The following is a 27,917-nucleotide window of genomic DNA, read 5'->3' as shown; positions in this document are numbered from 1 at the left end:
TCATATAATTGCTTAGAAAGTTAAGCACAAGATGAAATAGTTCTGCCACTGATATGCTACATTTGGAGTTGGTTACTTACAGTTTTTAATCATGTTTCCATCATGGCATTTAAGATGCTGAAAGTTCCCAGTTCCAGTGGGACTGGCTTGTGTTTTGTGTCCCATTTCTGTGATGGAGCTAGTAGGTATCCTGGCACTGATATATTATCATATCATATATGCAGTTTTAAAGCAGTGAAACAGAACAATATATTGTGTTACTTGTAAATGATAGTGTAAAATATTGATGCAAATTAGTTTTTCCAAGAGTTCTAAAAGTTACACCCATCTTGGAAATATTTCTGTCTGATACAAATCGTTTTTAATTGACATATACAGCTCTTTTAAACTGAAAACAATATATCTAAAGATAAAAAATTAAGGCATGAAAAATCCAGAAATTACCTAAATGACCTTGTGGTCAACAGAACAGCTAGAAATCACAGAGCAATGTGCCAGACTTTTGGCATAGCCAAAATAGCCATTAATAGACTGCTTGTGCCACCTTAATCATCTCACTCAGATGCATCTCTACAAGAACTTCTCTAGACACCTGAATGGAGAACTTCACCCTTCTTGAGAAGAATGCCCTCAGAATATATCCATTTGGCTTTTTCACTGGGTGCAATAGAACAGCTCATAATTTTTAAAGTACAGCAGCTAAGAGCTATGTTAAAATGTTCTGCACGATAGCAGTTTAATATGTTATGCAAGTTAGTAATATAGTAACAACATATTATGTGTCTTTCTTCTTTTATATGAAGAAAAAACAGAAAATCAAACTCCTAGATCACCTGACAGAAAAATGAGGGAACCAGAGACTGGAGGAAACAACGTTCTGGTGGCATAAGGTGGGAGCAGCAGATGGGACTCTCTAATGCCTGAACTGAATAAAATGCATCCTGCAATGTTAAAAATTTAAAATAAATCTTTTATATAAAACTCCAAGCTGTAAAATATGTTCTGATAAACAATGTAATGGTTGCAGAATTCTAACATCGTAGTGAAATGATATGAACTGTAACTTCAGCTATGTGCTCTTAACCGCTGCAGCTACAGAGAAGATTTTGTTTTCTTCAGTTAGGCCTTTATAGTTTGAAGTCTTGGATTTAGAATGCACATTATTTAATTGGCTTCTTTACAATCTTAGCAAACCTTAGTTCCCATATTTTAAGGAAGAAATAGAAGGAATTGTTATGAATATGAAAAAGGGATCCCATATTTTAAAGAATCTGCAAACCTAATTTAAGACCAAAGTCCAGAACCATTATAAAAATACATAGACTTTTGAAGCATTGTGCTGTGAATTTGGAATTAATGTTTTTACAAGTGCTAAGTTCATAAAAATCCTGTGTGAGTTTCAAAGCAATCTAAAAGCAAATGTCTCCAGATGATGTAAAAAAAAGCTGTATTTCATAAGTTTTGTTGTATAAATACTTGTTTTAATTTTAGTATTTCAAATTGTATTTTCACTTTAATAATTTATAATAATGAATCTAGTTTTTAATCAGCTGCTATTGCAAGCTGTCATGGTTCAGTGATGTCATCTGCATTTGTTTGTATTAATGCTAATGTTTCTATCAAAATTTATGTGGAAAAACATGCAATCATATTTTGAAGAGTTCTATTTATGTCAATACTTGAGGGAGATTATGAAGCTATTGTCAGCTTCTCTTTCAAAATGGAGGCAGCATAAATATATTGATATCAGAAATATATGGTTTTTAAAATTTATTGGTGTATGATAAAGATAATCTGGTCTGTGTATGCATATGTGAGTGTGGTTACTTTTTATAATGTAAAAACATGAATGATGATTTACTCAAAATAAAACCTAGGACAATGCTGTACATGCATGTTCTTGAAAGAAAAATTCTCAGGGCATCTTTTATAATTAAAATTAATAAAAGCACTTACCTATGGAGGGTATTTATTTAAAATACTAATAATGCTGGGTGTGTGCTGTCTTGTGTGAAGTACAGAATGTTTCTTTGGATTAAGCACTATCTGAATGCTTAAGCTTCCTACACCTCAGTTAGATTTAGCAGTATTCTCTGTCTTAAGTCAACTGGCATTATTTGGGTTCTCTGGAAATACTTAATTTTTCAGTTTGTTCTGCAGCCTGGGATAGGATCCTGTAAATCACAGATTTCTTTAAAAGCTTCTTTGAGTTTATGATGTTTAACATTCAGTGTTGATAGAGGTGTGCAGATGACCCGGGCTGGCTCCTCCTGGGTTCTGCACTGATGTGAGCAGACACCCCTGGTTCCCCAGGCACAGCTGGCCCAGGTGCCAGCTACAGCTGCAGGAGACACAGGCTGTTCTCAGTGTGACCTTTGGCAGCACCAAACTCAGATCATCAGTAGCCAGCTGTAGAGCAGGACTCAACACTGTGTTTGCTCTTTTCATGCCTTGCAGAGCAATGCAGAACAACCAGTAAGTTCAGAAAATTAAAGCTCTTTCTCCCCTTAATAAGCAGGTAATGAGTTCTGTAAACTGTCTGTCGTTTGTTCCTTCTTGGCTGTCGCTGTCTGTCATTTTAAACTGATTCATTTATTTAATGCTGATAACAGTGCTCTACTCAATAACCTGAAATTCCTTCAATGTAATCTTGAAATGCTCTGTTTAGACATTTTTGGACTGGTCATTTTCCTTGTGCAATACCTCTGGTGTCTTGTGCCTACTTTCATCACTCCTTTGCACTGCAGACCTCCATCCAAGCAGTCTTTTTAGGGGCCACTTACTTCTGGGTTAGTTCTGTTAGACAGCACCAATGCATTTGAACCCTTCAGAGCACTGTTTATACGTGCTGGAATAACAGCTGAAGGTCAACTGTGCAGTGACATTTGTTGTTTTTCATATAGACAAGTGGCAGAAGGAGTGATTCTCTTTCTGGATTCATTAAATGCAATCTGGAGCTAGGTTAGATGCACCTTCATAGTCTAGCCAGCAGAGCCTGCCTCCTAAGTCCTTTGGTGAGTGGGGTACATCAGTGTCTGGGCTCTTGTGGGCAGACACCAAATGGTGACTGAGGTGATTTTTAGAGATTTACCAGTTTTATCCTATAAGGTATCTTTTGTATCTTCTCTAGCAGAGGTATCTTGTGTTTACTGATAGACACCTGTGAAGTTCCTTGCCAAATGATTTTGAAAAGTCTCCTGCTCCTTTTTGGGCAATTATTTTGTGAAGGTTGTATGAGCAAGCAGAATTATGCTGACATCTGTTATTTACATAAACCTAGAAGTGGCTTTTTGCATTGTTTTGTACTTTGTAGATAGGACTCTGCTAATTAAAATCTATTAAATGTTAGGATCTTGTCATTCTGTTGGATGCACTGCTCTACTCAAATAAAGGAAATTGTTGTTAGATCATGGAAATATTTTTCTGAAAATATTTCTGAAATATTTTTCTGAAACATTATGGCAACACCTTTGGACTTTAGGATCAACTCTGTAAATGGATTTATTACACTCTAATGGACGTATGTTTTATCCTACCAAAGTCTACCTTATTTCAGTTACAGAGTCCTGTTACAAAGTTCACCCTGGTGTCTAGATGATATTACAGCAGAAGTTCTGAGGTTAGGAGAGGGCTAGCTTTGTGCTATGAAACAGTACAGGCCAGATTTTTTAAAATCAGAATACCTAAGTTATTCTTCAGAACTATTTTTTTTAAATTCAAAGAATATTTTGAAGACACATCATGTACTCTGAGAAAATGAGGTGATTTGATAGTCTGCATAAATGCTTTGAAAGAGGTCAGACTCACAACACAGACTTCATGATAGACTTATTTTCTACAGTAATAAAGATCTCTAGACAAAGGTTGTAAATTCTCTTTTAGGACTTGATACTGCTTCTGTTTGTATAACTGGCAAAATTCTGCTAACACTGAGGTCATTGGGCTCTTCAGTCTCTTTGTAACAGAAGAAAATGTTGAGGAATCTGCAGTGTTTGGCAATGAGCTTCCTGAATATTTTGGCATTTGAATGAGGCTTTTTATTCAGATTTATCACTAAAATACTGATTTTAGAAATTTCTTCTGTGGTTGTTGGGTTTTCTTTTACCAGAGGTAGATTTTACAAGTCACATTTTTGTTGCTTTGAGCCTTAATGAAGTTAGCTTGTTTTGTGGCATTAATAAAATATTGCTAGGATTACCTGGTGCTAGCTAGGAGAGACAGAACAGATTTTCACATTTCACATTTAATTGTCTTTTTATTATAAACTAAATTATTAAAAATAAAGCCTCTTACATACCAAAGAATAGAAACGATTACCTTTATTCACATTTCTGTTGGATCAACCACCCTGCCAATGAACAGTAATGTTTTAAAAGTTTCTTCAAAAATCATGAAAAGGAATGGCCGGTCCACTTTGATGACAGGAGGCACTGTGAATGCTGTTATTTCTGAGCCACTTGCTGCTGCAGCCTCAGTTCCTTCCTCATCCACTTCAATAACTGCATTTTGGACAACCTGAAGTGCAAGGCAGAAATAACTATGTGACAGAAGTAAATACTAACCTAAAGAGTATTTTTCCAGCTGAAGGTATTCAGTTGAAGTAGGCTTCTGTGAAGGTCTAAAATGAGCAGTTAATCTTTGTTTTTTCTCCTGCATATTTCTATTTTGTACATTTGGTAGCACAGACTAACAAATGTACAAATTTGGTAGTCTATCTAAATATGTAGAGCAATGAGGTACAGTCCTGGATTGGTTAGAATATTTTCCACTCTCACTGAAATTGCAGCCTGGCAGAATCTGATTTTTCATTTTTTCATCTTTTCCATTTTGTTCTTTCAGGCTGCTTATACCTGTGAGTGCTTCTGCTGTGTTAGTGTCTGTACTGGTGAACTGCCTGGTCATTGAGTGGATTTACAGCTCCTAAACTCCCAATTCTAGGAATTACTTATGTGAAAACAGTTGAAGGACTTCACAAGTGTTGAGGTTTCTGCTACATATTTTTAAATAATATTTTTGTCTTTCACAATTCCCTGGGACAGGATGCTCCTCTGGCACTCTGTAGCTGATGCACATATTGCTTCTAATATCAGCAGTTCCTGTTAAAGTGTGATTTTTTTGATAACACAATAGTTAACTGCTGAGAATCAGCATGAAAGTTACATGATCAAGAGGAAGGGACAAAAGTACTGCAGATTGCCATTATATTTCCCAACAGTGAAATAGTTCATACCAAACTGAAAATCTCTGCAATTTTATCCATTAAATATTTATTCTTAGGATGTCAGATCTTCTCAGAAAGGTTTTTTTTTTCAAGCCACTGCAAATTTGAAAACCTTTACATCAAGCATGAGAGTTTTTGAAACTTGTATAGAAGTGTTTATTATCCCACGCTGTTAATTGGCTAAGCACAAAGGCTTCTGTATGGTGTAGAGAGACTTGTAAGAGCAGCACCAGAAGGATTCTTTCTCATAGGGTACAAATACCCAAAGGGAGGGTGCAAAGAAGGTGCAGTCAGGCTCATCAGTGGTGCCCAGTGGCAGGACCAGAGGCAGTGGGCACCAAGTGAAACACAGGAGGTTTGAACAGAGGAAGTTTGAACACAGGAGGTTCCCTCTGAACCCCAGGAAATGCTTTTTCATGTGAGGCTGACTGAGCACTGGCACACTGAATTCTTCCTCTTTGGAGATATTCAAAAGCTGTCTGGACATGGACCTCAGCAACTGCTCGAGGTGACCTTGCCTGAGCAGAGGAGTTGGACCAGGTGACCTCCCGAGGTTCCTTCCAACCTTAACTATTCTGTAATTCTGGGAAGCCTCTCCTGGAGTTGTGGTCCTGGATTGTCTCTGCCATACAACCCTCCACAACCAGGAGCAGTTGCATGCTACAATTTTCTTACATAAATTTATAAAACTACATTTTTAAATCCTATGCCAGAGTAATTTTATTTGGATCTTGTTTATAATTCATCTTGTTTCAGTAATTTTTTTAAACTTTTACTGTATTTAGAATTCGTTGTTTTCCATCTCATTCCACACACTCCATTCTTGTGGGCACAAGTATCTCTGTGTTTTGTCTTTCATCTCCTTTCTTTGACCATGCATTTTAATTTTCTATTATCAGCAAGTTGTCCTTTTTATAGACTAGCTGTTTGTTTTTCATAAGATATCTCTGGTCACATAGACCTATTCCTTCATGATATTGATGTGATTGACAAGTCCTTTGTCTTCCATTCTCTTCTGCTTCTTGTTCTGCCTCTGTTTTGCATCAGTCTTTTGAATTTCATCTTTGCTCTCCCTTAAACAGTGGCATAAAGTATCTCCTCCTGCTCCTCTTTTTCCATGGGGCTGTGTTCCTGCCTTCTTGGCCATTCACTGCCCTTGCCTTTACCTGTCTAAAGGTTCTTTGAAAGTTTCAGCATACAAGGTGGAACATCTGTATGGGTTGGAGTGCAACTATATTGTGCCAATCCTTGCCTGTGAGATCGTGTTTTTTCTCTTCCGTGGTATATAAAGGGAAAAACAGGAGTGCCTTGACTTCTCTTCCTCACTGTTACCTTTTTGAGATTTTATTATTTAAACTTTCTAAGGTTCTTTATTTTTTGAGAAGCATAACTGTCTCTGGAATGCATATAAGGAGTTCTTTCCTTGAATTTCCTTCCTTGCCCTGGATTTTACCATTTGACTCTCATTTACATTGTCTTTCTTGTTCACAGTTTTTGTGAAATTGTGCCCATTCTCTGCCAACCATATTCCTCTTGAGGCAGAGCTTTTCTCCTGTGATGGGTTAGCTCTGGGAGGTGCTGAGCATCTATGAGATGTCACTGCTTCTTTCCCTTACACACCTCATACTTGAAGTGGGATCCATCCTGATTAAGATGTGTAGATTGCACATACCTGGCTGATGAGGTACTTTGCTGTTAGTGTCCCTATAAATTTATATGACCATATTGGCTGGGCTGTTTATATATTATTATAATCCAAACAACAAATAATTTTAGTGGGCTTACCTGTGAAACCGCTACATATTCGTGATCTGTCAGGTGACTAAGATCTGCTGAACGCGTAAAAAGCTTTTTAATTCCAAGACTTTGAAGCAGTTTCTTCATTTTGTATTTTTGCTTTAGTTTAAACTTTGGAAATGAAATATCCACTTTTCTGTTAAAAAAAAAATAATTAATGCAAAGGATGCAAACAGTCACTTGACTGCTGAAATGCACACTACTCAGGAATTAAGCTTTACACAGAAAAAGAAGGGACAAAAACTGGAGAGTCTCTGCTGGCATTTAGGTTGCAGAAAATAATTTCTAACCTGTTGCCTGCCAGTGATGTTACAAATCATTTTCTTCTCTGTAAAAATACTTCCACCAACAGTCACAGTGCCCTGATACCAGGGCAACACACTAATTTCTTGACTGCTGAAAAGAATTTTCACTTCAGGAACTACATTTCACAGGAATCATTTGGGTTTACCTTTTTATATTCTAATTTATCAGCCCTCTGGGTTTCCCCAGGTAGGAAATGTTTAATAAATGTCTAGATTTATAGTGGGTTTTGCTTGGCAGTACTAAATTTAAGAGAGAGGAGACCTAAGGAAGAATGTGGAAAGACTCATGCCTTCTCTCACAGAGAGAGACGTTTTTAACTGAGATGAGCTGAAGTTTTGTTGCCTGTAAGTCACAACTTTCACATACCACTTGGGCTGTGGATGGACCATTAAAGGACCTCTACTCTGTAGATAGCTCTTGCCACAGAGATGCTACCATGGGAAAAGGGTAAGGAAGCCCAGCTAATCTTTGCTGGGCTTTGTTGCTTTTCTGCAGTGGACATCAAAGACATTAGGGCCCCATGGGTGTCAAAGCAATACCTGGATTTCATGCTTCCAAGCCAGGATTCCAGAAGCTCTGCAGTCAAATGGTCTTCAATTGAAATGTAGTCTCCCTCTTTTTCTGGGATAACAATCAGCATGTGGGCATTCCCTTTGTAAGGTATCTTTATCACAGTGCATCTTAAGTTCTCATCAAAAGTGGAATTAATTTTATCTGACTTGAACATCATGGGTACCTGTACGCTTCTGTATTTGTTTATGTGGAAAGTCTCAATTTCCGTGAATTTGGAATTAAATGGATAGACCCACTTGCCTGAGGAAAGAAAGAAATTAAATCATTATGTGTGTTTAGATTTGTTCAGAAAAATATTCTAAAAAGTTAAAAAACCTATAGGATATTTTCTGTATCTAGTTGAAGTGGCTGTCAGTTGTGTCTGGGATAAGTGGATGACAATTTCAGTATATGTTATGTTTATTGTATATAAATTTTTTTACAGAAAAAAACCCAAAGTAATCCACAAAATAAACTGCTTCATTTGCACAGAAAGAAGGGAAATATTTTTCTAAGTTTGGTTAGTTGCCACTCAAGTTCAGAATTCATGTTATCTTTGTTTTATCAATGCCTGCTGAGCATCTGACGTTTTGTAACATGCAACCTTCTCTGAAATTGTCTACCAGCTGTTCAGTATCCTGTATTTAATTTAATTATCCAATATTTTGGATGGGGATTCACTGACTTCTCCATAGAATGGTTTCTGACCATCTCTGGTATTTCTTTCCCTCCCATTGTAAGGTAATATAATGGAATTCTTGGGTTCCTGTGGGACAGATGATTCTTGATGAAAATAGGGAAATTATTTTTGTTCCAATGATTTTGTATACTATGTTAAATCAGTGCATGATTTTATGCCCAGTATTCAGCATTTAAGACTATTATGATTAAGAATTTTTCATTTTAATGGGTGAATTAAAAAAAAACATTGTTTCCTGTGATAAAGAGGGATAACTGGGAGATGGACTGAGATAGCTTGATACAGAGCTTTTTGTTTTCTTTGAGACTCTGTTTTATGGAAGATAGCATAGAAAAATTGTGGTTTCCTATAATAAAAAATAATTTCCTATTATATGAGCTTAATAGAAAAAAAGTAATCTTAGATAAAGACATAGAGAAAATAGGACATCTAAATTCATTTAAACTCCCCCTAATGTAGCTGAAGTTAGTCTTGATTCTCCTAATAAATAATTATTCTGCATAATAAAACCAGCAATTACCTTTAAAGAAAATGTAGTCCACAAGCACCACTCTGTTATGGCGGTCCAGCTCTTCAAAAAGTTTTGAGATTTTTCCTTTTGTCATTTTGTTAATTTTTTGATTGATGAAAAGTTTTGCTTGTGTTAAGTTTTCGAAGTCTACTTTCAGGAATTCCATATCAAAGTACTGCTTAGATAAATTCAGGAAAGACTCCTTGAGTTTGAAGTCCTTTTGAATAAAAGAAAGAACACCTCGCATGAGGAGAAATTCTTCATTCATTGTGATGTTACCTGTCAGTTGTTTAAACAAAGCTGGTAAATGTTGGCTATCCACTCTGTCCTTCACATCATGGAGGTTTAGACCTTTTACAATTTGTCTGTGTGTTTCTCCTTTGGTTGCCATCATATAGACACTCATGAGAGCTGACACAGAAAATGGCGAGATGATTACATTGTTATCATGTGTCATTGCAATTTTTCTGTAGAGGTTAAATCCAAAATTTGTGGTCCTTTCAGTGAAGTTGTGAAGAGTGAAATCTTCAAGACCTTGGTCTTCAAAACCTTGGTGTTCAAAAGGCTTAGAGATATTTTTGTGATGATACCACTCTTTGGAAATACTGATGTCATTTCTTTCCAAGAAATTACTCTCTTTTTCCACCATTGGAAATTTAGGTTTGATATCAGCCCGGATGAATTCAAAACATATTTCACTTAAGAGAAGTATATAGATTCCTGCTTTCATGTTGACATCCAATAATGAACTATTTAGAATTGTTTTTTTCCTAGAAAAAAAGAAAGGCAACAAAATGACTTTTTAGTTTGTTCTTCCATTCACAATGCAAAGGGTAAAAGATGTAGTGGTCTTTCTGCATCTTCAGGGTATATACTCCAAACCTGGCCAACAAAATGTTTAGAGAAGACCAGGCAGATATTACAGGACACCCAAGGCAAACCTTAGCATCAAACATTGTGTAAATTTGCAAATGAAATGCACTTTGCATATAGTGAAAATATGATTATCATCCATCTTTCCATAAAGCAATATATGAATTCTCTCCCATACAGCAATGTTGAATTGAACCTCATGGAAAATTTTTGAATGGCTACAATCTTTGGAGATGCATTTTCCCATTATAAATTAAATGGGATGTTCAAGACCACCAAACCTGCACAGATTCCTTTTGTATAGCAGTGGGCAAAGGGATAAATGAGACTAAAAGATGGATTATATGGCCCATCATTAAAGTAGTAAGTGATTCAACAGCCTAGAATCACGTGGCAATCGTTAACTACTCCTTTTAAGCTAAGGATCTGTAACAGCAAATTACGGTCACTGTATAATTTGTGATTTGGCATATGGGAAAGCTGGTTTTATCTGGTTTATTCAGAGTTCAGCTGAATTTCACAGTTGGCTGATTCAGGCTGTGGGAGTTAGTCCTGAAAAGGTATGTTGATGTGAGTACTGAGACATTTGGGTGCCAAGTCACGAGGTGCTTTTGGCAGTCAGGTGGTGTGCTATTTTCTTTGGAGATAATAGGTCACGTTCTGTACTTGCTGCAGCACAGATGGGCTGTCATGACTTAATCGGGAGGCAGCGAATTCGATGAATGTTATGCCTGCTCTCGAGTGCATGGCAGACAGAGAACAGAGCAAAATATGCAGCAAATATGTTGTGAATATTTTTTTATTTATTTATTTTTATTTCCCATTAACTCTTGATTTATTTCTAATGAGATTCCCAGTGTCTGGATTTTCAGGACTGGAGTAGGGAAGGGGGTAACTTGACTTCATATAGGGGATAACTTTGACCTGCCTTGCTGGTCAAAGCAGTGCCTGCGACATCTGGAGTGCTGGGACACTCACTGGCCCCTGGCAGGCTGAAGCAGTCAGTTCAGAGCTAGTGCAGTAACTGCTGAGCATTCCCTCTGCTTGTGTAGTGACCCACTTCTGTGGGAAGTAGCACAGGCACAGGGGTCCTGTTCTTGCTGCAGTGCTGCACCTGCCCTGGCAGCAAAGAAGGAGGTTCTTTCCTCTGGGAATCATCCCTGCTTTGAAGAAACATCCTTGGACTGTAGAGTCAGCTCTAGCAAAGAGGCAGGGACTGGAAAATTTTGCTTTTGATCATATTCAATCAGTGCAGCACCAATTTGTCCCTCTAAATGCAGTTAGCATCAGGCCTAACTGCTCACCAAGTATTGCAGAGCACAAGCCCTTCCTCATCTTTTCCAGGCAGGGTGCAATTCCTGCACACAGTGTTGCATCTGGCAGACATCACTGTTGCTTCTCTCTGGGAGATCTGGAACAGGACTTGGCTCAAGTGGCCACCAGCTTTCCCCAGGAGATGTGAAGGGATTGGATGGGCAAAGTGCTGAGCTGCCTTCCAGAGGGCTCTGCCTTCCCAACACAGAGAGGTTTTGGACAGAAAGAGCAGGACAAACGCAGAAACTCTTGTTTACAGTTTTATCCTAAACTATTCAACACTCAAGAAAAGATTCCTGAATCCTCAGGCAAACACAAACACATCTGCTGCTGATTTGGGTGCAATGAACATGGGAATTAAAAAAACCTCGCAGTTGCACTAAGTAATCATCTGAGATTGCAAACATTTAAAGTTAACATTTAAGCAGCTGTATCATTCTCCTTTACTGACAGAAATAGAGCATGTCCTCTAGAACTAGAGGACATGTTCTCAAAAACAGTTCTGGGAGTTCTCAAAAACAGTTCTCTCAAAAACAGTTCTGGGAATAATAAAGTAGAATTTATGTACATTATAGACTTGTATTTTTAGATTCGAGTGAAGCTTATTGCTAATTTTGGACAACTCACTTTATTTGGAGAGCAGACAGTTCATTAATAAATGTGTGTTAGAGCAAAGTGAATATTATTTCCATTTAAAGAAATATTTATTTTTAGTAATATCAATATCAAAGAAAGAAGCTTCTTGTGCAAATGCCTTTTTCTTCTGAAGGCATTAGAGCAAGAGAAAAATCCATTAGAAGCTGATTAAGGTCTACAATCATTTAAAGCATCACATCTAGAGAATCATTGATAAATGTATAAAATTGCATTATATATATATATAAAAGATATAATAATCTTTCCTTTACAATCTAAATTTTTCATATAAATATTATCTTACCTATTAGGTAGCTCTTCTGTTATGTTTCTCAATCAGTTATGTTTAAAAATGAGATGAAGATGTCTGTCCCATTTAGAAGTTTTTGAACAAATATTTGCTCTTCCAAAGACAGATAATCTGGTTTTGTCTGTTATAAATTAACTGCTTTATAAACACTGATTATGTGTTTCCTATAAATGGCATAATAAGGGAGGGTTATATTCCAGTAAATATGTTCTCTTTCATGAGAAACAAGAGAACAATAAATTCTTTGCATTTAGCCCTTCAGCACCCTATCAGGATGTGGCCCCCCACATCCAATAGCCCATAAGAATTATTTTTTAGGCAGGATCTGAGCTACTCAGTAGAGTATCCAATCTGGCTTAAATTATCCCCTTATGTAAAAGAAAATGTCAATATTCACCAAGGCAGGGGGAGCACGAGGGAGGGAGAGAGGGAGGAGGCCCAGAACATTGGTAGGGGTGTTACCAGCATCCTTGCCCTGCAATTTGGCCGTGTTTTGAGAGGAGAGGCCAGGGCTCCACTCCCTCTTTGAAGAGTGTGCCAGGTATTCGGTGATGTATCAGTCTGCCAACATCAATGCCTGATAACCACTGAGGGATGTTCTCCCATAAAATACAAAGCTGATATCCATGCAAAACTTATACAGAGCTATGGGAGGCATCAATAATTTTTAACAATTTTCAGTCTTGCTTGAACAGATTTGGGTCTTGAGCCTTACTAGTTGGGCAAGGCACATTCTTTAAGACAGATAGCTCATTCAACAATTTCTCTAGCATGGGATGGTCTAAACTCTTCACTATTTTGATCATTGGCCTAATTCCAGATAAAACATACACATGGAATTCCCTATCTTCCCCTCGTGGTCCTAAATAGTTTTCAGAAATACTCCCAAATGAAATAGAACACTGAATTTTGATTTGGATTGTAAAAGAAAAATCATTTGGCTTTAAAATGTGAAATAAGGGTACTAGTCTCTAATTTCTCACTGAATTGAAAAAAATAAATATAATATGCAGTCTAAATGGATGTATTAGACATTGTAGAAAGCCCATTAAGAATTAGGGCGTCCAGGACTCAATTTTAAAAAGACTTTTGTTTATTGCTGATGAGTATTGCTTCTATAAGAGTGTTTGCTTACAAGATGCAAGATTTCATTAGGAAGGGCTTAAGAACTGAATGTAGCCCCTCTATTGTTTAAGTAGATTTGTATCCTTGTTGCAAGAATACCATACTGGAGGGCAGTTGTGGGGTTTATGCTCTTAAGGAGTTCAACAGAGAGGTCACAGGCTCTAGCTTCTTAAATTACATTTTGTTTAAATTAATTTAAAATATTCTTCCTTTTAGAAGCAATACCAGTCATAATAGGTCCCCAGTGTAGGCATTGTATTACAGAATATGGGAAAATAAGATGGGGTTACAAACTGAAGGCCCTGTAATGTCAGGCAGTCTAGTCCCTAAACATGAAAAAGCTCTACTGTGGATGCTTCAGAACAGTGACTTCAGAACTTCTGTTCTCCATGTGACTGGACTTTTTTTTCCTACTTCCTAGTCTATATGTATTTGTGGTTAATTCAGTTGGATTTGAAATTCAAATGTCCTCTCATCGCATGGAAGAAATTTGCATCTGATATGGTTGAACAAAGCTGCATTACTGTGGTGTGCCTCTGAATCTGTGTGTCTTCTGGAGACTGTGGTGCTGTGGTTGTGGCCCAAAGGAAAATACAAGGAAAACCTGATGGACACAGATCCTGGCCTTTGTGCTCAGCAAAATCAGCAGTTATTTGCAATGAGAGTAGCTCTTCCTCCTTGCACCACAATGCTGACACATGTGGTCACTGCTGGAAGATAAGAGACTCAATATTGATGTTTAATATTCAAAATATTAAGTTTGTTTATAGGTGGTATGGTACTGAAAAGAGGGGCTTGAAGAAATCTTAAATTCTTTGAATCTCTAGGCTAAATCTTTGCTGGACCACAAAGCCCATGTAAATCCTGTTTTACCCAGAGGAAATAGGAGTCTGTTATGAGATGTATTGGCTGTGTACAGAGATCTGAGAAAATTGTCTTTCTCTGCAGTTACTCACAAAGCCCTAGCTAGTTTTTTATGCCAGGTAACACCTTGCTGAGTGTATCCACCATGCACTATCAGGAGTAACGTATTCCTCCCACCAACTCCTATTTATATTGTCAGTTGCCCTTTGGATTCAACAGAGCTTTCTGAGCAGTTAAACTCCACACAACATATGGGTAACACTCTGCCAAACTATACATGTTCAGAGTGATTTACTGGGAGAGGATTGCTACTGTGTGACTCTTGCAAATTGCACTTTTCCACAGTTCATCAGGACAGAAACACCTCTAAAACCTGAATAAGCAAGGCCAATACAAGTGCACTGCTGCCCATTTGTGTCTCTGCTGGGAGTCTCTGTTGGGAGCTTGTGCCAGTGCTGAGGCTGGGCAGCAGTTGAGCTAAAGACGGTCTGTTCTCTAATAGACAACTGTTTTTGGATGCATATGCAACTCTGAAAAACTTGGCAGTGATGATGTAGTTCAGGTTCTCACCAATCTGTTTGACATAGCCCTGTGACTCCTGAGTACCTGGGGGTAGATACTGCAGAGGCAGATTCAGCTGCTTGTTCCAAATAATCAGAGAGTTTCTGCTATAGACAGAATTCTTCCTTTTGCAGTTTGGCGGGACTGGCAACACCTCTATTTCAATGGCTGCTTTTCCTCTTACTTAATTTCCTCAGTCAGTTTTAGGAAACCTTCTGTGACCATGAAGAAACCCGTCATCCTAATATTGAGGGTCTGAGGGCTTAGGTTCCCTGTGCTGAGTCTGATTCCTCCTAGTTATAATCTCCTTTAGCTCTTGACTAAGTAATGCCTCTGTTCCACATTCCATGACCCATTTTAGCAGTTTGTAACTCAACCACAGCTGAGATGCAAAGTGGGCTATGAGATATAGTGGGCATGACTGCACTACTTGAGAGCAGGTTCTAGGAAGGAGACGGGTGTTTAATTACTTGTATCTGTACCAGCTTCCCAGTGGGAGATTTTGGGAACTGAATTTCTTGCCTTGCTCAAACAAGGTAGTAACTAAACAGATACATTTCTGTCAAGACCCTGCAAATTTCTGTCCCCAGCTAATGGCTACACATTTGTTTCTCAAGGACAGACACAGGGCATTTACAACTGTCTTGAGGGATCTAGGTGAAATCAGACAGAAATACTGACCATACTGGAGAGTGATGAGAAAGTAAAAAGTGTCAGTTCAGGAAAATATTTAGGCTGAATGTGATCTAACCTCTTCCATGTTTCTTAGACTAAACAAAATCCCAGGAATAGTGCAGGGAATGGATGACTTGCAGGGATGATTTGCAGGGATCTGTACTTCTTCTGAAGTCTCACTGTGAAATTACTCATAACACATAAACTAACATGCTCCAACAGTTATGAAACAGCTCCTTATTCAGTCTTCTGAACACACTTAGTTTGTCAACGAGCTGATTCATCAAGTGACTGCTGCTTCTCCCACTCCAAGAATGCACAACAATAATTGAAATCATCAGGACACAACTGTGGCTCCAGGCCTACACTGTTCATAAGCTTGAGCCCTTTTGTACAACTGTGCCACTGTTCATGTGACAGGATTGCTGTAGTGAGAGCCTCTTTGGAAGGCACCTATTCCTGCCTGTCACCTGGGGTGGGATGGGTGTACTACTATACAAGCTGGACAAAGCAGCAAAGCTGCAGTAGCTCATAAATAGGGCAGAAGTATTTCCATGATGCTTTCAACTTCACAGTCAAGGGCTGTCTAACTGTCCTTGAACACACAAATGAAAGTATAATTGTATGTTAATAACACATCTTACTGTGGAATCTTTTACAGGAAATGCAAAAATGATGAAACATTGTAACACCGTGTCCAGAGAGGTACTATCAATTTTCAGTAAGAGGTAAAAAGAGGCAATCATTCATGATGTATGATGGAAGTAGCACAAACCCTGTTTTTTCCCAGGAAACTGAGTAAATAACCTTTTAAAGTTAGCCTAGCCTTTTCCCTGTGATTCTCTGGCTTGCAGCAATGAAAAATTTGAATTCGCCATTGTTTACTTATCCTCCATTTTTACCTGCAAGTATTGCAAAGCTCTAGAAGGGGCTGGCTGGTGTTTGCCGAGTCCCCATGGAGCCAGCAGGTGTCATCACAACCTTTAGTTCTCAGATGGGAAGAACGATAATTTTGTGTGTTTGGACAGCTGCCCTTCTCTACTAAGCCTTCTCAAAAGCCTTACTAAGCTTTTGTCACGAGACAGGACTTGAGCAGGCAGGAGACACAAACTTAAGAAAATGGTACTGGTAGATATTTCTGTTCTCCAGGGAGGGCATTTCAAAGTTTCTCCAGGAGATGTGAAATGCAAGTGCATTTCTGTTTTAAATTCCTGGAAAAAATCCAACTCAAAAGGCAGGAATGATAAAGTGTGTAAGAGACTGGCACGTCTAAGGGGTAAAAAACCTTTTTTTTTGCACCTTCAGAATGACATAAAATTTTACAGTCAATAACCTCTGATGACCTGAACTTGAAAAATTATATATTTGCCCACTATTTCTTATCCAAATTCTATATTTACATGCACTGCCCATGCATCTCCTTACTGCTGTGATAATCAATCTAAGTCCCTGGGACTTGCAGTGTTTGACTGTCTGGCCTGAAGCAATTACCTGATGTAATGAAGAAATCTCTGCACTGTGGCCTCTGTAGCAAAAGGTGCCCTCTGGCACCTGTGAAATGTGCTGAGGGTTATTAATCACCAAATGAGTGCAAATCAGTGCTACCTGCATTGTCCAGAGCAACTGGCAGAGCTCTGCATTGTGGGGTTTGGTACTTGTGCCTCTCAGGGGTTTTTCCATTTGAACAGAATTATCAATGCAGTAACCAGTGCAGGCCTGGCTCTGAGTGTGCTCTTCTTGTTGGAGGATGCATGGACTGGATATTCAAAAGCAACACTTCTTCCTCAAGAAAGTTTGTATCCACTTGGCTCTGCTCTCATGAAGTATTTAAGCAGGAATCAGTTTTCATACAGCACTTGGTGACTTTGTCTAAGCTTCTCCAGCACTTTACACTACCTGTTCTTCCATGAGACTTCCATGCCTCTCTGATTCTACTCATTATACATGCTGGTCTTTAAAAATCTCAGGCCCTTCCTGAGGTTTTTAAAGACAGTATCCGTGTTGTGATCTATGTATCCATATTTTGAAGACAGTATCTACAGTATCTACATTTCCATTTTCTTTCTCATAAGGAAAATTATTTAGACAGTGAAATAATTAAGTGAAAAGCAACCCCTATGAGCTGTATAGGTACTCAAATATGGCTTTCTTGATGTTTCATAGGAATATTGCATTTAATATGTGGGCAGTGCCAGATGTGAGGTGTTAATTTTTCACTTCCTTGATTTAGGCGCTCATGTCACTTAGCAACCTTACTCATCTTTGAAATGGAACTTCTTAAGGATGCACATACATTGCTAGTGAGAGGATAATTTGTATTGGAAAAAAATTCGGCAAATGGAGCAAATGCATGAACCACTTTCAGTCCTGATGGAAACCAGGTGCTAAGTTTAAAGCTCTTTTCAAAGGTTTTTTTTTTTAGGCTGCTACTCCTCCCAGAACTGCTCTTCCCAGTTCCTGATGTTTTCTGGTTAAAATGCCATCCAACTCTGAACTTCGAGTCAATAAATTTTCTGCTTGGGTTTTTTGAGATTTAGGTTATATTCTCTTTATCTCGTTCTCTCTCTCTTGCTTTCTCTCAATTGCATTTTATGTATTTTGAAAGTATTCTTTTTGCATCCACCATTACAAAATGATAAAGGTCTGAAATATACCAAGCTCATCAAGCTGAATGACCTGATCCAGGGCAGACATTTTTACAGCCTGTACTGTGGGAGGAAGTGGTGAGCTCATCCTTGTCAGACATCAGATAATCCACACCAGAGAAGTTATGGAAACCAGGTTTCACTGAATCTGCAGGCCAGATAACTCTTTGTATGTACCAAAAAAGTGCAAATACATTTGCTTTCAGATATTTATTTTTATGCTGGTAAATTAATCCCATCAATGAGTCAGAGACAGATAAAATCTTAATATTCACTTCTGGGATAACAAAGAGTAGTGAGATATGTTCATGATTAACAGTTTTTGTATAAGTATCCATTCCTATAGGGTGATAGGACAGCTGGAAGGAGGAGAGAAGAAAAGCATGACAATCAAGGCTGCAGAAAGCTGAGACGTTATCGAACAGAAAAAAGAACCTTGTAGGCACCCAAAGCATGGCCCAAGATTCCATCTATCCATGAAACACAACTGGCTGTACAAGGTCTATTCCTCGGCTAGTACCAGCACATTCCCATGAGGTTGGCATGGACAATGCAGTCTCTCAGGGAACTCTCTGGGTCACTTGGAGTAGAAAGTTGTGTTCCCACAGGATGTGGACCATGGGTCAGCTCAAAGCACCTTCATTGTCAGGACCCCAGTGGCAATTCAGCTGTAGGTCAGTTTTGCTTTTCTGTGCTACAGTCATAACTACAGTATCAGCACTGTTCTTTATGCCTCTTCTTGGAAAGATTCCTAGCCTCCTGCAGTCAGGATTTTGTGCCAAACTGAAGCATTTAAAAGCCTATAATACACTGTATTATATATTCCTTTAAAGAGAGTGGTATCTCTAGTGTGGGAGCAGTCTTACTTCAGACACTTCCTGGGGCTGTGGCCAGATCAGAATAAGTGCCTGAACACATCCAAGCCATCCTTCTTACCTCCCAGAAGGCCTCATCTAGCCTCTTTACTTGTTCCTTCTCAGGCATTTTTGATTGAAAGCACCTATTTTGCTCCCTATATAATGAAACAATTTTTGGATCCCACTGAAGTTACTCTATAGTAAATGATAGTAACCTTGGTCAGCATGTGATTATAGAATGAATGCAAGATTTCTGCATCATATAATTTGCTTTTGATGGAGGTATTCATTTTTCTTTTTGGCATTGTAATGAGCATGGAAGCATTTGCATTGACAGGAGGCCTAAATTACAAGCCACCACTCATTCTTCTTCAGTGAGCAGTGGTGTCTTCAAGTTCCACTCACTGTCCTTCCAAAGGACAGCCAGTCCTGTGGTCAGACTTCTTGTCAGCCAACATTTCTGTTCAGTAGAAGATAAGCGTGGGGTGAATATGATATTTCAGCTACATTTTATTGAGCAAGTGGCTATATTTAACAAGACTTTGCTCTCTCTGACCAAAAAGCAAACAAGTGCTCTTGTGAACACACAGTGCAGTAATAGCAAAGAATTGAGGACTCTATCAAGAGACTGTAAGAGAACAGGCCTTTTAAAATTGTGGTTCATACACTTGCCATCCAAACCTGTATCTTCTGCTTGACTGTAGTTATCTTACAGCTTAGGCACAAGGTAGCCATGGTAGGCATTGGAAGATCTAAGCCTGGACACAAAGATGCTCCCATTCCAAAGGCAGAATATAGTCATTGCATTGCACTGTGATGCTTGTGGGAGGTCAGACCCAATGATAATCCACCCTGCCACTCCATATAGATTGGTCTGGCAAACATCTTTGCTTTTAACCTGCTGCAGACATCCTGTCTCAGCTCCTTAGGCTTGTGTACAACAAACGTGGATCTTGTGTGACAATGTGCTCAGATCCTCAGCCTCCTGCTGCTGTGACCAGATCAAATTGCTCCTCCCAGGTAAGTGTGACACCATGGGCTGCAGCAGATCAGGAGCACAAAGCAAAGATCAAAACTAGAGAACTGATGCTCTTCATATGAAAAAGAAACATACAAGATACAGACAGTTCCAATAGTAAGGGGACAAAAACTACCAGTGCTTTCTCTCTGGATGTTTCACTGTTATCTCAGTAAATTTTAACTGACATAGGGCTGTTTACCTGAGAAAATAATGCAGTGGAATTGTGATGGGAAAGTGTTATCCTAAATCCTTGTGTGAATTTCTGTTCTAGCATGAGTGACTTCTTGGGTGAAGTTAAACTCTCAACTCTTCAGCAGATGACAAATAAAAAAGATTTCTTATGTCAGAACAAAAGTTTCTGTACAGATATTTTTCAATCTAGAACAATATTATTTTAAACCAATCCTTTAGATCATAGCAGAACCTTGGTTTTGTGTGCATCTAGTGTAATGGAAGATGGAATGATTCAGCATATCACTGAATATAATTCTGATTTAACTCTTTCTGCCTTTTTGACCAAAATTCAACATGTGAAGCCTTGTAAAACTCACAGCTTCCACTGCTAGCTAGCACCACAGGATTGGGTCTGTTGTCCCTCTGTGGCTGTGTGACTTCCATACTCAGCTGACTTGCACAGCAGCTCTTACTCTTGGCATGCCCAGACCTGCCATGGTGTTTGGAGTTCTCCCTGAGAGCTGAGCCAGGGGGAGACTCCCTGTAGGAGCAATTGCACCACTACAGCTGTGCCTGCAGCAGTGCAGCTCAGCAGCTCAGGGAGGCAACATAAACAGTCTCCCTATGAGACAGTGGTATAATGACATAACTCCATCGCTCCACTGAGCAGGCTGTGGGTTTAACTGCCCTTGCTCAGGCAAGGACCATTTCAGTAATTAATTATGCACATGCCGCAGTTTATGTTGGTAACAGCATGTCTAGCTCAAGAAGTTGTGATAGATTCAGCTGCTGAGGCCAGTCCACAGTGTGACACTGAAAGTCTGCAAGCAAACAAGCTCTTAACAGATGAGGCTGCAAAAGCAAAAGTTGAAGCCAGGCTAAAAATTTTGTCCTAAGCACATATGAAATGCAAATGCCTCATCTCTTTTCATGTCTGCTGAAAAGAAAAATGAGCTGTGCAATGGAGTCTTTGCCCAGAGTTTTATCTCCTAGTTTAAAATCAAGCAATAGGGAGTCGGGAAGAACAATGCAACGTCAGCATGCTCACTGCAAAGCAAACATGAGCCTTATCTGAAATTTGCCCTGAGAGAGCAGAAAACAAAGGTATAAGCTAGCAAAGCATTTTCTCCTGGAACCTCCTCTGTGCACTGAGTGCCTTAGCCACCATCTCCTTTACAGTAATTTCGTTCAATTGTACTAACAGTGGTTAACACTTTGATGTCCCCAAACCATACAGTAAAGATCAGTGTGTGCCAGTGTATCTATGTGTGGGTGCATCTGTGGGAAAGAAATGGGACACTGAGCCTGAGTGCCAGGACTTAAGAAAACAGATGCAGAGCTGGGAGGACCTGGGCTATGTCTCTCTGTCCATTAGCCAGGGTTTGCTTAGGAATGATGGCAAATTGAAGTCACTCTTTGTGCAGATCTTGGGAAGGAATCTGAGAAGACAGCATGCCTTGCTGGAGCACAGCCCACATGGGGAGCCCTGCTGACATGTCAAGCAGCCGCAGCACTGCTCAGTGGTGTGGGGAAACAGCCAGGAGGGAGCAGAGTCCTAAACCCTACTGTTGCTTTTGTCATCTCAATGGTGATGCACTTGAGCTGGGGAGAAATCTGTATTATAAAGTGCTGTCATCACAGATTCCCAATAATTTCAAAAATGTCCAGATTTTGTGCCATCTTGATGTGTGGTTTTGTTCACTTTCCCAGCTGCATCATCTCTTCTTGATGCACTTTGGGAGGCATGGAGATATGCCCTGTGTTGGTAAATGTGACTTGCATGGGTTACAATATGATACCATGGCAGGCAGAGCTGAGCTGAAACAAAATGCACTGGCTGTCTCCAAGTGTCTGTTCTTGATTCTGCAGTGATAAGGTGATCTCAGCTGTCATATCCTAAAAATTGTGGGCTTTGCTTGTGTCGTGTTAGAGGGCACATTTGGAAATTGGTGGTTTTTCTACAGGGGAGATCATGCCTACAAATATGGCAGCAAAAACACATTCCTGACTTCAGACTTCCAGCTTCATGGAAATCTCTCCTTTCCCCTCATGCCTATGTCTGTGCTACCCAAGCAAAGACAGCACACTCAGGGCCACCCCACGAATGGCACTGGGATTCTGTACCAGGTCAGTGGCTCCCTGCCTGGCAGTGAGGCTGAAAAGAACCCAAGGTTCTTTTCACCTCAACTCCTGCTTATCATCAGCCCCCCTGTAGGGGATACCCCCATTTTCTCTGCCCAAGTGGCCTCACACATGGCCAGGCTGAGCCCTAGCACTGCCAGTTCTGGTGGCCATGGGCAGAAGCAGAGTGAGATGACCTCCTGTGCTATCCAAAGAGGCTGAGCTTTCCTGCAGCCACCAGCTTAAACACATCCTTGAACTTTGCATTTGCATTTTACTAAAGTCTGGAATCATTAGGAAGTTTTTCTTCTGTTTTCTTCAAAGGATGCAAGCTTGACAAAGAAACATGCACACAAAATCTGCCTGTTTGGGAACACTGCTGATTCAGACTGGTTTTCTTGGCTGATGCTGCTGGGCTCTGTGGGATGGCATCACCCTCACTGGCCAGCATGACAGGCTGAGCTCATTTCCACTGCAGAGCCACTCCAGTAGCAGGTCTTTTCCCCATGACTGTATAAGGGATTGAGGACATATTTTGAGAATATTGAAAGTTAAATCGACCAAGAAATAGGATAAAATAAAATAAAACAAAATAAATCCCCCAAGCTTTTGTTAAAGTTTTAAATGTTATACAATTATTAAGTCATGCTAGACTTTTACCTGTGGCCAAACATGTTAAATTGATTAAACAGTTATTTCCTGTGCTTTGAAGCCAGCTATTTCGACACAGCAGGTAGTCTGATAATCTCTCAGCTGCACCATTTACCAGGCAAATAGTTTCTCTATGTAAATTAACATAGCAAACCCAGGGATATAAAATAATGGATAGAACTAGATCAAGCTGTAATCCAAGTACTTCAAATTATACCTAGATAGCCTAGGGAGCGATGACAAACAAAACCAGACTCTCATGCTTGTCTCCTACAACCAATATCCTGCACAACCACATTCAAATGTGGCCTGCAACAAGGTGTCCTTAAAAATGCTGGCTGTTCTCAGTGCCCCAACACCAACAACACTGGATGTTTCAGCACCAGTTCTGGTCAGAGGCTGGGAACTCTGACACATGTGAAGGAGCACACAGGGGTTTCGCCACAGCAGCTTCTGTGTTGCTGTCACAGAACTGACAGTCATTTACAGCTGTGAAGATTTGTTTTTAAATAGGTTTTCTGTGTAACCATGAAGAAAGCAACCTACTAGAGTTTTAAGCTTTGATTTCACCTCTTCTCAGTGAGCTCCTCTCCTTTGTCAATGAGTAGAGCCATGCTCGTGCCTTCCAGTAATCTGTAGCTGTCTGGCTCAGCTCCTGAAGATAAGACAGAATAAATAATGATGACATCTTATTTCTTGTAGCTATCCAGGGGAGTTGCTAAACATCTAGTGACTGAATAACAGAGTATCAGCATAATAGATAAGGAGGCACAGAAAAAGGAGTCCTACTGATGCTCTCTTTGGTTTCTGGACTAACAAAGAAAGCAGTGTGAAATTCTGTCTGTGGGACAGATCTCAACAGAACTCTGTGCCTGTTAGCCCCAGAGTGGTCACCCAGAAGGTCCTTGGGCTGCAGATCACAGGCTCCTGCCTGGGGGTGTCCCCTTGCCCCTCTGTGATATGCCCCTCTGCCAGCCCTCCTCATGGTCTTGCTGCCCAGCTGAGTGTCCTGTGGCCCACAGTCAGCAGCAGGCTTGGTGGGAGGGCAGGCCAGGGGAGGATCTTTGGAGGAGGATCAGGATTGCCAGGCAGGGCTGGCTCCTTGCCTCTGATTCCTCTTCCCCCTGTTGCACCAGCTTTTGCCTTTTGTCCAACATTGATCCACAAGGTTTGAAGCACTTGGCAGAGATCACCAACTGACTGCAAAGGGGTGTTTTGGGGGGGTGTTTTCTTTCCAAAACATCAGTTTTTCACCTACCATAAGCCTCAGGAAAGGGATGGCCACAACCTTGCCAGGAGGAGTACAAAGGGCAGATGTAAACTCTGTCCTCTGGGGTCTGCTTGGGATCACTGTTACACATTTGCTCACCTGTTCTTTCCCTTGATTTTCTTCAATGTTTCACAGGTCCACAGTACACTTGGACACAGTACCTGGACACAGTACACTTGGACACATATACTATGTACTCAATCTCTGTTCTCACAGTTCCTAGTTATTCCTAGTTAAACAGCCCCAAACTGTTTTCACCCAGCTCCCAGGTCTGTAAAGCTTTGATGACCAGTGACTGACTACTGGCAAGATGATTTCAGCTCTGTGGTGTTCAGCATCATCCTCTGCTTGTACTCTCCAGTTCCCTGCTATCATTCCACCATGTCTGTGTACCTTCATTTTTCATTCTAGGCCACAGGCACTTCATTCTATGCAGAACTCATTGTTCTTAATATCTCCTGGTTACATAAATATCTGAATACAATCGTCCAAAGCTAAGGGAAAATTTAAACTAAGTGGGTAATAGCACTTAATTGCTGGATAGTTACTGTTACACAAAAAGTAGCTAAAACAAAACCCTAGGCAGGCCTGGGCAGGTCCAAGCCCAGCCTAGCAAGTGCAAAGAATCAAGGCCTGTACTGTTAACAAAAAGCAGGGCACTGTGTTACAAGAAATACCAGCACGGCTGTATTTGCAAAGTTAGAGGTTTTAGTGACCAGTATCTTTCCTCCTGCGGAGCAAGAGCTATCAGATCACACCTGCCTGAAGCGTGAATAGGGCGTCTCTCCCCTGACTCCTCTTTGAGGGAGGCTGAAGGGTGTGGGGTGGGAAGTGAGGGGACTTTTGGTTCCCTCTCTCCAGGTACAGCCTCAGTGATGGTGAGAGAAGAGCAAACCCCTCAGTGCCTGCTTCAGCAAGCAGTGTGTGAGCCCAGGAGCGTGTGGCAGCCTCGGGATGGGCCGTTCGGAGCTGCCCATGGCATTGCCGGGGTGCAGTCACTGAAACAGGGCTGGCAGCTGGCCCAGTGACAGGCAGGTCACCCAAACCTGGGATGACCAGAAGCACAAACGTCAGTTCCATTCATTGCACTCTATAGCTGTATCAGCTGTTTCAATGACTAATGAACCTGGTCACTAATTGTCCCTGAGATGTGTCCCTGGCTCATTTACATTCCCACACTGCCCATCACCGCAAATGGCAACAGCCTAGTGACCTGAAGCCCTGCCTCCCTCACTGTGCTTTAAGTGCCCTGGAGGTGTTTTGTGGAAGGCAGGGGACCCTGTTTCTTCCTGCCCTCCATTTTTTGGGCAGGAGGGAGGAGGGCCTGCTGGCGGGGCCGGCGCCACAGCTGAGGCGGCAGCATTCCCTCCTGCGTGAACAAACGGCGCCGGCGAGTGGGAGGGACGAAATGTTAGCCTGCAGGAGGGAGAGTGGGAGGCTGCGAAAAGGAGCTGCTCCGGAGAGGAAATGGGAAGAGTGAGTGTAATGAGGAAAACCTGTTTTGTTGCTTGCAGCGACGAGAGCAGGATTAAGAGAGTAGGACTTAGTGGATGGGGGGAGACATGAGAAGGGGCCACATAACCAGCAGCACAGTATGGATGTAGGCAGGGAGCAAGCTGTCTGCTGCTCTTTTGTGCTAAGTGTGGTGCCTGCCTCTTCTCAGCACTGTCTCTGGCAAATCCCGCAGTGGAAAATCACAGCATGGTGTCAGTACAGCAGGAGCTATTGCCTGATGAAGCAAGTCTAGCAAACAGCTCCTGGACACAGAGTGATGGGCAGGAAATCCCGTGTGGGAGCGGCAGGCGCCCCTCCGCACCGCTGCCACCTTGTCCTCCCACGGCTGGCGCCGCTCGGTGTCCCCGTAACCTCCCCACACATTTACAGACACGCAGAGATCGGCTAAGAAAGAGATGCAGTCAGAGGAGAGACACAAACTGAGAAGTGCCGGCTCTTCGCAGCAGCCCAGCTGCTCCTGTGCCTCCTTCCTGCTGCCCCGTGGGCTCTGCTCCCTGGAATGTGTGAGGGAAACACAATTCCAGCACGCTTGCGAAGGGGGCACGTCTGTGAGGGCACCAAGGCACTAACGGTAGGAAGGGAAGGAATCTCCTTCCAAAAATAAGGATTAACAGCCTGCAAAAGCTGATTGAGCTTAGATGAGAAATTCTCTTCAATTTTCTACCAGAACCACATGGGGGACAACTTTCCTCCTACTATGCTATATTTTTATGTTTATGTCTTCATCCACTTCAAAGTGGTTTACAAGGGAGCAAGGAATATTTAATTCATCTTTGGCCTCTGTTTCTTCCACACTTCTTCATGTCAACTGAGAATCACCCTACTGAAATCAATTATTTCCATTTTTTAAACTGCAACTCTAGGGAATTAAATTCATAATAAGGATCTCGCCTCTTTGAGCTCTCTACCCCCTAAAGGTTTTACTGTGGCTTTACTGGATGCCCGTTGTTTAGCAGGAGTGATAACAGCTGAAATTGACCCCATTGAGGTTGCACCCTCCTGTATTTAAGAGTGATGAAAAGCCTGCAGTCAGGTGGGGATTTTGTTAATTACTGCTGTGTGGGCAGTGGGCTACAAAGGCACCCAAACAGAGGAGTATGCAGGAATGTGCCAGAAAAGTACATGGAATTCTGTCACTGTGAGTCCTACCTTTGATACTACGAGTTGTTGATATATTCATCTATAATGAGACTGTATTTAGCCAAAAAACACCTTCAAGCATCTCCTGTTAGAGGAGGGTATTCACTAGGAACACAGAGCAGAAAGGGAGCTTTCCTTTAGACTGCAACAGGGGAGACAATGCTTTGCACCACACTAATAAAATCACACTTGCTCTTAATTTCACAGCAGGCACACAAGAACTTGCTGAGGTTGTGTTGGCTTCCCAAGCCTTTGACTGCTCCCAGCATCATTGGCAATGACATGACACCATTTCATTTCTTCCCAAACCCCACAACTTTAGGGAAACAGAGCCAATTGTACTCCCTCCAATACCAGTTACCAAAGCAAGTCCATTGAAGGTGGTTCCCAGCCAGCCTCCAAGCTGCCCTATGTTCTGCCTAGGTGCCTGACACCCCCACCTGGGTCAGATGATTTGCTTATTGCATGCTCCTGACTCACATCTTTAGCTGTGAAAGGACAAAAGCATTTGAAAGATCTCTAATTTCCCAGAGTCTCCTTTTAGGTTTTCCACAAATCTCTGCTGACAGTATGCTTGAGTTACTGCCATCCAAATACCTCACCTTCCCATTCAGCTTCACCCTCCTCCTCACCACTGATGGATACATATGTGAGGAGCCAGTAACTCCATCTAAATCTGTCAAATTGGTAACACGTGGTGAAAATCAGATTCAAGGCAGATTGATCCTCCTGCTCTCTTTTAAGCTGCAGAAACTCTGGAAAATTTGCTGCTAGATTGCTACTAAGAATGATAAAAGGTTTTTGGCACAGAAGGCTGTTGAGGGCAGCTTTTCACATTCCCAGTGCTGTCTCCATTAGGAGCTTCAGGTTTCTGTGACCCTGCAGTGTTGATCGAAGTGTTCCCATCTCAGATTTACTTATGGTAAATTGCAACCACTTCTGCTTAGTTTGCAAGAATGTTCATAATTTTACCTCTGACTACCTTGCATTAAACAGGAGTCTTCCATTGTAATATAAACATTTCTTTCCAAATGCTGGCAAAGCTTAGGTCTTTCCTTGTCTTTCAGTCAGGTAAAAA

The 27,917-nt window shown here is 40.8% G+C and overlaps 2 protein-coding genes and 1 long non-coding RNA gene across 6 annotated transcripts in view; 2 read left to right on the top strand and 1 right to left on the bottom strand.

The window, feature by feature from the left end:
• Positions 1–8,139, top strand: part of PPP4R4 (protein phosphatase 4 regulatory subunit 4) — a 64,609-nt gene extending 56,470 nt beyond the window's left edge. For all 4 annotated transcript variants that reach the window (XM_014264511.3, XM_026791150.2, XM_074542422.1 and 1 more), the window contains one exon: positions 804–8,139. In XM_014264511.3, coding sequence (XP_014119986.2) covers positions 804–828 — 25 coding nt within the window. In that variant the 3' untranslated portion in view covers positions 829–8,139. The remainder of the gene's footprint in view (positions 1–803) is intronic.
• SERPINA10 (serpin family A member 10) lies at positions 4,303–12,343 on the bottom strand. Its single transcript, XM_005483179.3, has 5 exons — positions 12,215–12,343; positions 9,097–9,857; positions 7,864–8,137; positions 7,007–7,154; positions 4,303–4,515 (listed from the first exon to the last, which is right to left on the bottom strand). The coding sequence occupies exons 2-5, from the start codon at positions 9,815–9,817 to the stop codon at positions 4,324–4,326; spliced, it is 1,335 nt and encodes a 444-aa protein (XP_005483236.2). The 5' UTR covers positions 9,818–9,857; positions 12,215–12,343; the 3' UTR covers positions 4,303–4,323.
• Positions 12,344–25,573: 13,230 nt separating this feature from the next.
• Positions 25,574–27,917, top strand: part of LOC141729327 (uncharacterized) — a 38,492-nt gene continuing 36,148 nt past the window's right edge. Inside the window, exon 1 of the long non-coding RNA XR_012580707.1 lies at positions 25,574–25,660. This is a non-coding gene — a long non-coding RNA (uncharacterized LOC141729327). The remainder of the gene's footprint in view (positions 25,661–27,917) is intronic.

This window comes from Zonotrichia albicollis, chromosome 6, assembly GCF_047830755.1.
Source record: "Zonotrichia albicollis isolate bZonAlb1 chromosome 6, bZonAlb1.hap1, whole genome shotgun sequence".
Taxonomy (NCBI): Eukaryota; Metazoa; Chordata; class Aves; order Passeriformes; family Passerellidae; genus Zonotrichia; species Zonotrichia albicollis.
Note: the sequence above shows the minus strand (reverse complement) of the source record. Positions and strands in the feature narration are given on the sequence as shown.

What these genes read in the sequence shown, in the direction of transcription:
- SERPINA10 (XM_005483179.3), bottom strand. Translation starts at nt 9,817, where the DNA reads ATGAAAGCAGGAATCTATATACTTCTCTTAAGTGAAATATGTTTTGAA. An exon ending in GGACTACATTTTCTTTAAAG is followed by an intron (nt 8,138 to 9,096) that starts GTAATTGCTGGT and finishes TTCTTTCCTCAG; the next exon opens with GCAAGTGGGTCTATCCATTT. An exon ending in AATATGTAGCGGTTTCACAG is followed by an intron (nt 4,516 to 7,006) that starts GTAAGCCCACTA and finishes CTTGCACTTCAG; the next exon opens with GTTGTCCAAAATGCAGTTAT.